The following is an 11,221-nucleotide window of genomic DNA, read 5'->3' as shown; positions in this document are numbered from 1 at the left end:
CATTGCCTTCGGTTCTGCCTTTGGGTTCTGGGGAGCAATCATTAATCCAAAAGGTTACCGTTTCACCACTCGGCATTAATGTGTCCGCTGGAATGTCATTGGACAGAATTGTATACTTTAATTAGTGTAGTGTTGTCAGGTTCATGATTTATTCTGCTCTCTGGAAAATAGGACGACTACTCTTAAATACTCCAGAATCCTTAGGATGCAAAGCAAGAAGTGCACTGGATGAATGATTGGCAGTACCTGGTGTGATGCTTCAGTGTTTGTATGAACCCGCCCTGCTGGATATTAATGACTAGTGTGCCATCATTAGTCCATTGTCTTGATTACTGCATGAGAATGTAATCTCTAGAGCAATGACTAATTTGTTAATATCTCTCGTAATGTATGTAAATATTTGATCTGCTAGATTTACTTTCAGTCTGCTGGGTAATTGGATTAGAGTACACTTATCTTGAAAGGAGAATTGTCATAGGCTGATATGCATATCTGAGTAATGCCTCTTCATCTCAACCACATAGCTGATTTGAAGCCTATCCTGGCTTTGATGAGGAAAGGTGTTCTGGAGGCATCAGATGACTGGGTAACAGTACGTGTTACTGTGGCAACAGTGCGAAGGGGTGGTTTTGAGGGAGTATTATTACCTGGCTATCATGGGGTGGAAATCCCACTGAACTTTGGGGACTTCGACTTTGACTGTGACCATGGTACATGAACAGAATTGTAATCTGCAATGGGATGGACTACTGCAGGAATGTCACAGGATCTTTTATCTCTACAAATCGGAGGTATGAAGCCCTGAAAGTGAATGATCTTCAGAAATTCAGTTTTTCCCATATTAGTTTAAGTTAAATAAACAGTTCTAATGAATGATTCTGTTGGTGCATTTCTGCATTCTCTCTGCCATTGTATGTAGTAGGCTATATTGATTTCCCTAGAATGAAGTTTTTCAGAATAGTACACCAGTGGCAGAACACCAGTTGATAGTGATTTTTTGAAAAGCGTACCATACACTTCTATGAACCGTTTCATCTGCTGCCCTGCAGATGCATCGTCCTTGCTGTTACCTTCACATGATGAACCCGCCCATAAGTCCCTCTGGCGGATGGACTTGAATTGATAGTCAGTTTGACCAATAGCAAGATGATGAGTTTGATTGAAAGCCAATATAAATAGTAATATAACATTTAAGGCGTGGGTCAAACTTTGACCAATAAGACATTTCGTTGGAACTGACAGACTCGTCTATTAGACGTAAAAAGAGGAGGGGTTAAATTCTCTACCCAATGAGCACGGTTGAAATGTTTACGTCATCGATGAACTGACCAATACCGCATCTCTTATGAGGTTGCTAGGAGACCAGCTCTATGCATGTTACCGAGGCGGAAAGGAAGAATGTAGGACTACCGAAGGGAATATTTGAAGTACAACTAACATAACGGGCACATTGTGAATGGAACTTAAAAATTAGCGAAGCGACACTCCTGTAAAATGGTGAAGTTAAGAGCAAAATGCATTCTAGTTGGTAAGATCTTTCGAGCTGAGCTAACTGTAGGGAAGGGGTGCTTCATCGGTATTCATACTCTTCCGTTGTCAGCCTTCTAGCTAGGAAGCTAACCAGAGTTAGCTGTTTCTGGTAGCTCGATTGGAAGAAAATCAAGTTGGCTAGATTTTAACGATTTATCCTAGTAAATTATGATGTTTTATCACGAACACACGAGAAAACGGGTTACAGTGCCCCCACGAAATAAACTGGTCATTGTAGTTATCACTACGTTTGTTGTCACATGCTAATACATTGCAATCTAGTCTAATGGTAATGTTAACTAGGTAGTCATAGCCACCGTATCGACCGCCCTATTTAACTATTTAGCTACTCTTGTCAAAGTTGTAAAGTTGTCATTTGCCACGTCGTGCAGTCAAATGAACAAGATGACTAGCTAGCGACAAATTAAGCAAATGTGGAGTGGACACGACAGATAAAACTAGAGTCTGCTTCATTCTCTTTGATGCTGACTGCACTTTAGCGAGCAATTTAGCATGTTATCTGATTATCTACACAAATCACAAGACTTCAAATAGCTAACAAAACTAAAAACGCAAATGCATTAATATGCCCACACATAGCTAGTTTTAAGCTAGTCGTGACTTTGATCTTTCGTTACAAATATTTTGCTCCTAATTTGAATTATTTAACGCATTGACTGAGATTCAACTGATGGATCAGACTAACTGTCAAATAATTTTTCGCGGAGACAGAGGTAATGGTTGTTGCTGCTTGTTTTAGCATCATTCAGTAACTATCAGTCAGTCTCCTTGACACTGTCGATGTGTGTTTGTTTAGGTGACGCTTCAGTGGGTAAGAGTGCCCTGTCTCAGATGTTCCGCAGCGATGGCGGGCACTTCCAGAAGAACTACAGCATGGTGAGGACCCTGCGTTTTTTTGTTACAAATGCGCGTACACATTCTACATTTGGATGTATCGGCGTTGCTGGTAACGCATATATTTCCCTAGATTCCTTTGTATTTTCTTCGTTTGCACTCTTACCAACTGAAGCGGCACCTTGAAAGTAACTCCAGATAAAAATGGAAAACTTTCAGATGGAGAATTGCTGACGGTAATGCAGAGGACACGCCCACGAAACATCTCCCGTGAAGGATTAGCCTAATGTTGCGGAGTGAGCCTGTTCAAGAGACGCAATCTTTGAAACGTAATGTAATAATAAGTCCATTTATTTGAACTATGGGCAATAAAATAATCATATCCTGACATTGTTTGTAGAAACCAAAAAAAAAGAGCTTCACTAATCAAGGACTAATTACTGTCTGGCGAAGTATCCACTAGTCAGCTTAGGCGTTGTTGTCTTTCCTGTTACTAATGTACTCCTTGTTGTTGGAATTCCTTTCTAGCTCGCAAAAGTCATATTCATGTTTTATTATCCCACATTTTTATCACGTATAAAATTCTTGTATTGTTTTCTTCTTCTACCGAGGAGTACTAATCATCACATAGGCGCTTCTGTTGTGACCTTTACTAGTGAATGGTTGACGATACAGTAGGCGTCTCACAGTGCTCCTGGGAATTAAAGTTTGAAGTCATAATACAAATGCAGTGTACTCTTTATCATAATGATTTGGAAGGTGGTGTGCATGTACTTTAGGTCAAGTATGAACGTGTGTTTTTTTATTATGTTAAATACATTTGTTCTTTTTTCTTTCTTGCTTTATGAAGTACTTTATGAACCTGATGGTACCTTGTTTTACCAGCTGCATAATAATAATAATAATAATAATAATAGGCCCACACCTCAGGCTTAAGGGGTAAATTAGGAACGCAGCCTGTCAGTGACCCCCTCATCTCTAGGTCACGGGTGATGGAGAAACTCTGAAACATGATAACCTGCCTGGAGTTCATTGGATCCCATATGAAAAAAATAGCATACTAAGCATACTTAACATAAGCTTTATGTATACTTCATGTATTCTTAAGTATGAAATAGCGTAGTTGGAGTACACTTCAGCATACTATTTCTTCACATGGAATAACAGGACACGTGGCAGATGCGTAGCAAAACGGGAGGCTTTTCTGCCTCATCGGGCGGGCCTGTGGCTTCGCCTGCGTCAGCGCGACAGGGCCGAGGAAGGGACACAGACGTCAGTAACGAATGCGCCGGGCGAGGCGACCGAGCGGCGTGCTCACGGGGCGCCTAACGAGCAGGGCGCACGCCGCGCGGGGAACGCGGCGAGGCGCGCAGCGGCGACGCCCGCTGTAGCAAAGCGCTACGCTAACGTGACGCCATTATGGATTTCCAGGGATAACGCACGGTGGAGCTTAAATACTTGTTTCAAGTTTATTGCAAAAAAAAACAAAAAATACATTGCATCGTCAGTGATTAAGACTTCCCTTTGAGGTATTTACGGTCTTTTAAAAACAAAAAATTTGCCTCGCTTGAAGTTCTGATGTACAGTGTAACTTGGGACGGCAGGTGCCTTTTTAATGAAGCCGCTTAAGACCGCAGACGCACTGGGGTGTCGTCTGACCTAAAGCAATCAGAAAGCCTTCCCCGGCGAGCGTCCCGTAGGTGTACCAGTACAGTGCCCTGACAGGGAGAGCGGCGGGGTTGCGTTCGTTTTTTTACATGTACTCTTCCCAGACTGCAGGAGCGGAGCTGGTGGTGAAGTCTGTCAGCATCCCCGACAGCGGTGACAGTGTGGTGAGTCCTCGCTCCGCCGTTTCGCTCGCTCCGATTGGCCGTTTGTGTGGAGCGGCTTGTTTACCCGCGCGATCCCCAGAGGGTTAGCGCGGCGGCCGCCTGTGCGCCGTCCTGCACCCGGTCACCATTCCGCTCACGTCTCTGTCCAGGAGCTCTTCATCGTGGACTCGGGCGGGAAGGAGACCTTTGTGGAGGCGTGTGAGAAGCTGGTAAGAGTGTTTCTGTGAAACCCCCCCCCCCCCCCCCCCCCCGCTGTGCACTTTCAGAATCCAGCTGCATGTCCTGGTTCTTTGGGCAAAAGCTGCCCGCGCTTCAAGCTTTCAAGTTGAACCGCAGAATGTCTGAATTCAGCGTTCAGTCCTGTTGATTTGCTGTTGTGTTCTGTGCTTCTCAGAATCCAAAAAGCAAAATGGAAAATTTGCCGTTATGAAATCGAGTGCTTATTACATGTACGGAGATTATCGCCATTGGATCTCAAATTTTAGGTTGCTTTGATCATATTTGCCAGTCCCAAACAGCCTTATTTCACCTGTCCCAAAATACAACCTGCTGTCTTGTTCGTCTGCTTCTTTAATGAACTCTTTTATTGGATTTTCCTTCTTTGTCATAACAGCGCAGATGAAAGTAAATGATACATAAAAAAGTCCCGACAGTAGTTCACACTGTCTAGACATGTCAGAGGTGTCTCTCGATTGTTGGGAGTTAATAAAACAATGAACCGTTTATATTACTTGTGAGAATGCAAGAACTGAGAAACAGAGAAGAGGAAAAGAAAGATTGAAAGGAGATATTTGCAATATACCGTCAAATAAGCTTGGGTAGTGAAGCTAGGATGGTATCAGAAGGCTACTTCAGTAGGGTTATGTGCTGTATACAGAGGCCATGTTCCTGGATGGTAAGCAAGTTGAGCCTTTGGCTGTTGAAGGTATTCCACATACATTCGAAGTGATGAGTTTTTACTGAAGTAACCGCGTGCTGCGTCTTAAAAAGCTAGCCAGCCGGAACGGTAGCTGACGCTCTCAGAAGCACTGGAGGACAGCTGTGATTTTACAGTGCTTATTTGCATTTGGCTCCGTGAGAGGCTGTCACTGAAGAAGCTGTCGTCACGCAGAATGCGGATGGATAGTGATCGTGTCCCGTTTTTGCTCATGAAGTATGCGGCAGCGCTTTGTACTCTGCGTTAATAAATAACCACTTCAGAGAGGTGCTGTAGCTGTTTGATGTGATTTCTTTGTACTCACTGTTGTAATAATTTTACATATTTCCTTATTGGGCCTTTGGCACGTAGAAAGTTCCTGCATATTTGTATTTTGATTGCTATTTAACTCCGTTGGATATGAATAATGAATGAGAACGATCTCTCCATTTGTCCTTGCCTGGGCTGGTACATTTCCTACTGACTTTCCTGCATTCTTTAATGAGACTGTAAACAAGCGTTTAGACACTTCCAGCCTTTCTGTTTGTGTGTCTGAAATTGTTTCTGTCTAGCTGTGCTGTGAAAGTGTGTGTGTGTTTGTGTGTGCATCCATGCATGCATGCGTGTGCATATGTGTGTATGTGAGGAAGTGATAGCATGTGTGCATACATGTGTATGTGAGGAAGTGATGGCATGTGTGCATACGTGTGTGTGTGAGGAAGTGATGGCATGTGTGCATACATGTGTATGTGAGGAAGTGATGGCATGTGTGCATACGTGTGTATGTGAGGAAGTGATGGCATGTGTGCATACCTGTGTGTGTGAGGAAGTGATGGCATGTGTGCATACGTGTGTATGTGAGGAAGTGATGGCATGTGTGCATACGTGTGTGTGTGAGGAAGTGATGGCATGTGTGCATACGTGTGTGTGTGAGGAAGTGATGGCATGTGTGCATACGTGTGTATGTGAGGAAGTGATGGCATGTGTGCATACGTGTGTGTGTGAGGAAGTGATGGCATGTGTGCATACATGTGTATGTGAGGAAGTGATGGCATATGTGCATACGTGTGTATGTGAGGAAGTGATGGCATGTGTGCATACGTGTGTGTGTGTCAGTAAGTGATGCTGTATTTTCTCTTCCCCAGTGGGGGCAGCCCTCGGTGCTGTGCCTGGTGTTTGATGTGAGCAGCGAGGCTTCCTTCAGGAACTGTGGGCAGTGGCTGGAGAGGGTACGGGCTCACTGCCAGGGCCTGCAGGTGCCAGGTGAGACTGCACACTGGGTAGCGGGGCCGGGCCGGGCCTGGTTCCTGTACGGGGCAGGGCTAACGCTGCTCTGTGTGTGTGTGTGTGTGTGTGTGTGTGTGTGTGTGTGTGTGTGTGTGTGTGTGTGTTCCGTGCTACGCAGGGGTTCTGGTCGGCAACAAGTCGGACCTGTCATCCCGGCGGGAGGTGGAGACGGCGGTGGCCCAGGAGTGGGCCCGAAGCCAGGGGCTGGAGTACCACGAGACCTCCGCTGTGAGTCCACATGTTCCCCTCTCACGATCCCTGACAGGGCCCTGTGCTCCAGCAGCACAGCATCGCTCTGTTCGCTCTCTAATACGCATGCTACAGCTCCAGAGCCGTCGGCTATGGAAAAGTCATTTAATGCGCGGGGAATACAGTCAAACATTACTGACGCTACAAAGCACAGCCTTGTATGTGATATTTCGGGTGTCCTATATTTGAATTGCATTGTATGTGTTGTGGTTCATGCAGTAGCCCATTAAGGAGTTGTGTGTGTGTGTGTGTGTGTGTGTGTGTGTGTGTGTGTGTATGTATATGTGTACATGTACTGTATGTGTGTTGTGTTGCATTGCAGAAGGAGATGGAGAACTGTGAGGCTCCTTTCCTCAGTCTGGCCCGGGCCTTCTATGCCCTCTATCAGGACAGGATCCAAACCATCCAGACTCTGGCGTAGAAGCACCTGACCTCCTGAACTGCAGGGGGCGCTGTGGTCCCTGCTACAGGAATCCACTGCTCACGCCCCTCCTGACCATTGACGCTATTGTTGATCAAAAAGATCATGTCTGAAATTATATATCAGATTTCCCCTACTGTTGGGATCAAGCTAGAATTTCCATGAAGAGGAACTTTGCTTTAGCCCCTCCCCCTGATGTACACCCATGTCAAGCCATCTCAGTTTCAACATTGCAGTTCTTCCTTTAAAGAGCTGGTGTTATATCCATCCGCCAGCAGGGGGTGCTAGTCGCCCCATTGCCCATGCAATTCTTTTGTTTCCAGGTAATGGACAGCACCTGTATAGAGCCTATTTAAGAAGCTCTGGTTGGCTTCATTCTGTCTCTCCCTCACACCTGGAAATAAAAGAACGAGTTAGTTTGCTGTTGGCTGTTTTGCTGTAGCTGTCATTGTTATTATTCTTTTTGGTTATGTAATGTATTTACAGGGGGCTGGGGGAGGATGTAGGAGGTGGCTGGGTTCTGTGGGGAGACCGACTATGGGCACTCTGCTCAGTAAACACACTAGAAAAAGACATTATAAAAACACTAAATACTATAAAAAACTGGCGAAAAAAAGACTGATGTTCCATTTCGTGCTGAACGAGACCGGGTCTGTAAGGCCGGGTTTCCGTTTCGGAAGGAACGGCTTTCCCTCTGTGGTCTTCGCCGTTGCAGGCTGGAACAGATGCACACAGATGGTCCTTCCTCCTCCTCCTCCTCCTCCTCCTCCTCTTGCCTGTGCTGCCAGAGGGCACATTGTCACTGGTTCACTCCACTCCTCGAAGCTTACTGAAGAGGGTCCTGCTCTGCCTTAGACGTTGTGTGGGTGGCTTCTGATTGCGTGCGCTTGATGATCTTTACTGTATCATTTTCTTTCCTTCCCCTCCATGAAAATGCTCTTGATTTTTCTGTGTACCAGCAGCTAGCTCCTTTTTTAAAAATAAACACTGCGTATATTTATACACTGATTGCCTTGTTATTTTAATTGCTGTTATTTTTGTGTGTGTTTTAAACATTGGGAAAGGCTGAGGTCTCCATCTTTTTACATCACTGTCCCCCCGCACTGAGGCTATATACGATATATAATTTATTCTCTGCCATTTCCTGCAGTATGTTAAGCATTTTAGCGTTTAAGTTAAAATTATGGGTTAATTATAGTTTCACCCACTGAAATGCTTTAAATATAAAACGTAAAAACGTTTATATGCTGGTAAATCACAGTGTCGTGAAAAAGGATTTTCCCACTTCCTGATTTCCTCTATTATTGCATATTTGTCATGCTGAATGGTTTCAGATCTTTAGACAAAATCTAATATTAGACAAAGGGAAACACAATTTATTGTTACTTCATTTAATTAAAAAAGTTATCAACATCCCATATCACCCATTTGAAAAAGCAATTGCCTCCTTAGTTATTCAGTTATTCAACTAATTAACCAAATTTAATTGATAATTAGATTAAGCTTATTGAACACAGGTCAGCTTGTTTGCAGACAACCCTGTTGAATCTAAGCTTCTACTTCAGAGTGAAGTAGTCCCCACAAAGTTTCTACACAGACACTATGCCAGTGATCTCAAATTTGTTGCCATGGAGGGCCGTGTGTATGCAGGTTTTCATTCCATCCAATTAATGCTGCCTTAATTGAGTCCAATTACTCATTTATCCATATGCATTTAACTGCATTGAAACACAGAATATAAGCAAGTTTTTATTTAGACAATGCAGGTCACCATCGACGTCAGGTCACCATTATGTCCAAACCTGCATCCCTAATTCAGCAAATAATTGAACTAATTATATAATCAAGATCTGAGGCTGGAATAAAAACCAGCATACACACGGCCTTCCATGGCACTGAGTTTGAGACCACTGCACTGTGCCTTTATCAAAGGAAATTCCAGAAGAGATGAGGAAAAAATGGTAATGTTTCAGAACTGCTGGCCTCTTAAGTGTTCATGACTTCACAATGAGAAAGAGACCGGGCAGAAATAAGATTCACGGAGAGTAGCAAGGCGAAAAACCAGTGCTAATCAAGAGAAACATCACCACTCATCTCACATTTGAAAAATAAAAAGCACCTGGATGCATCCCAAGCCTTTTGGGATAATGTTCTGTAGACAGATGAGTCAAAAGTAGAACTTTTTGGACAACATGGGTCCCATTATGTCTGGCGTAAAGCAAATACAGCATTTCACAGTAAAAACATAGCAACAGTCAAGCATGGTGGTGGTAGTGTGATGGTGCGGGGATGCCTTGGGAGCTGGACACCTTGCCATAAATGAAGAAACCACTAATACTGCTCTGTACCAGAAGATTCTGAGGGTGAAGGTGCGGTCATCTGTCTGTGAAGCTGAAGTGTTATTGAGTTATGCGGGAAGACAGTAATCCAAAACACACTGAATGGCTGAAAAGAAATAGGAATTAAAGTTTAGGGAATTTTCCTGCCATGGTTTGGGTCCACTTGTCCCCTTAGAGGGACGGGTCACTGCAAATAATAATTATTGTGATCACCATTATCTTGTGATGAAACATTTCTATCCTAATGGACGTGATCTCTTCCAGGATGACAATTCACCCATCCACAGGGCATGATGGATCATTGAATTGTTTGTTGAGTATGAAAATTATATGAATCATATGCTATGGCCTTCGCAGACGCCAGATCTCTTGACTGAAAACCTATGGGAGATTTTGGACCGACGTGTTAGACAGTGCTCTCCACCACCATAATCAAAACACAGAATGAGGAAATATGTTTTGGAAGAACAAGTCCAGAGACTTTTAGAATCTATACCACAAGGCACATTAAAGCTGTTTTGGTAGCTCATGGTGGCCCAACACCTTACTAAGACACTTTATTCAGTTTTTTTTTTCATTTGTTATCCATCTGTATATATACTATTAAGAAATAATGTCTTTACCAAGACCTTTATATTGTATCGCCTTCCTACATAAAACTCCAGTAGCAACTCAAGCTGGTTATAAAATGTTACAGCTGCAAGCATAATTTCTGTTCATTTCAAATGTGCTCATAACAACCGCTAATTAATGTTTTAATGACTCCCTTGCAATCAAATCAGGTCAAAGCCCTGTCCTTATTAGCCTTTCATGGGTAACAAGGACAGTTATTCCATATTAAGATCTCATTTCAAAATGATCTTTTAATCTGGAAACATTTGAAGCGTGTTTATATCATGCAATCATGTGATCAGAGAAAAACACGGATATTACTGATTTTTTTCAAATTACTTTCTTAATTAGAGTGACTTAGTCCAGGACATCAGTGTAATATGAAAACATAATAATAATAATAACCTTAGCAACTAATCGCAACTAATATTATGATTAATATTCCAAGTAAAATTAGGTCAAAATCGTATTCTTTTCCAGAGAGTTTGGACATACACCCTACCGTTGTGTTTTGGTCCATCTCCTGATTTTTATTTATTCCATTATTTGCTTCACCAACTAGCTGGAGATAATAAAACAAGCTGAAAGGTTGTGAATTCATGGATCCATCATTAAAATGTTATTGCTTAACATGCATTTAATTTCTTTAGAAATATGTAGTCAGGGATGAACTAAGGGTACTGTGTGCCTGTACCTCAATTTTTAAGGGGCCCTTGAGACTCAAGATCGAAATAGACAGCTAATGAGTGATATATTTGAACGTTTCAACAGTTTTCAACAGTTCAAGTGTCTTGTCCTTCAAAAAATGATGTATGTGTGCGCAGCTCAGCATAAAACAACAACAACGACAAAAAATTATGAAGTGAACACTGCAGTAGAAAAAAAGGCAATATTTCAGCATGAATTTAGACAGCTTTGTTGAAATGTTGGATAGGCACAATAACCTCTTGGCAAAGTGCTTCATTCCTTGTACATAGTGAAAAGGAAACACCATAAAACACTGTGAATATAATAAGGCATAAAACAAAGTAAGTGAAGGAGGTAAATAACAGCAGCAAATGAAATGGGTCAATATCAACAATTACAATTTTGGCGCTTGATAGAAAGTACATTCTGTCTTTCAATCATTGCTGATTTTAGAAAGATGTAAAATCAGCAATTGACTGGTAATGCATTATAA

General features: G+C 42.7%; 1 protein-coding gene across 1 annotated transcript; it reads left to right on the top strand.

Moving 5' to 3' along the window:
- Positions 1–1,351: 1,351 nt before the first annotated feature.
- Positions 1,352–8,098, top strand: ift27 (intraflagellar transport 27 homolog (Chlamydomonas)). The gene is made up of 7 exons (XM_035405292.1): positions 1,352–1,528; positions 2,348–2,427; positions 4,158–4,217; positions 4,367–4,426; positions 6,279–6,396; positions 6,539–6,648; positions 6,992–8,098. The coding sequence occupies exons 1-7, from the start codon at positions 1,495–1,497 to the stop codon at positions 7,088–7,090; spliced, it is 561 nt and encodes a 186-aa protein (XP_035261183.1). The 5' UTR covers positions 1,352–1,494; the 3' UTR covers positions 7,091–8,098.
- Positions 8,099–11,221: the final 3,123 nt, after the last annotated feature.

Source organism: Anguilla anguilla, chromosome 2 (genome assembly GCF_013347855.1).
Source record: "Anguilla anguilla isolate fAngAng1 chromosome 2, fAngAng1.pri, whole genome shotgun sequence".
Classification (NCBI taxonomy): Eukaryota; Metazoa; Chordata; class Actinopteri; order Anguilliformes; family Anguillidae; genus Anguilla; species Anguilla anguilla.
The sequence above is the reverse complement of the archived record's forward strand: the minus strand, read 5'-3'. Positions and strand labels throughout refer to the sequence as shown.

What these genes read in the sequence shown, in the direction of transcription:
- ift27 (XM_035405292.1), top strand. Translation starts at nt 1,495, where the DNA reads ATGGTGAAGTTAAGAGCAAAATGCATTCTAGTTG. An exon ending in AGCAAAATGCATTCTAGTTG is followed by an intron (nt 1,529 to 2,347) that starts GTAAGATCTTTC and finishes GTGTTTGTTTAG; the next exon opens with GTGACGCTTCAGTGGGTAAG. An exon ending in AGTACCACGAGACCTCCGCT is followed by an intron (nt 6,649 to 6,991) that starts GTGAGTCCACAT and finishes GTTGCATTGCAG; the next exon opens with AAGGAGATGGAGAACTGTGA.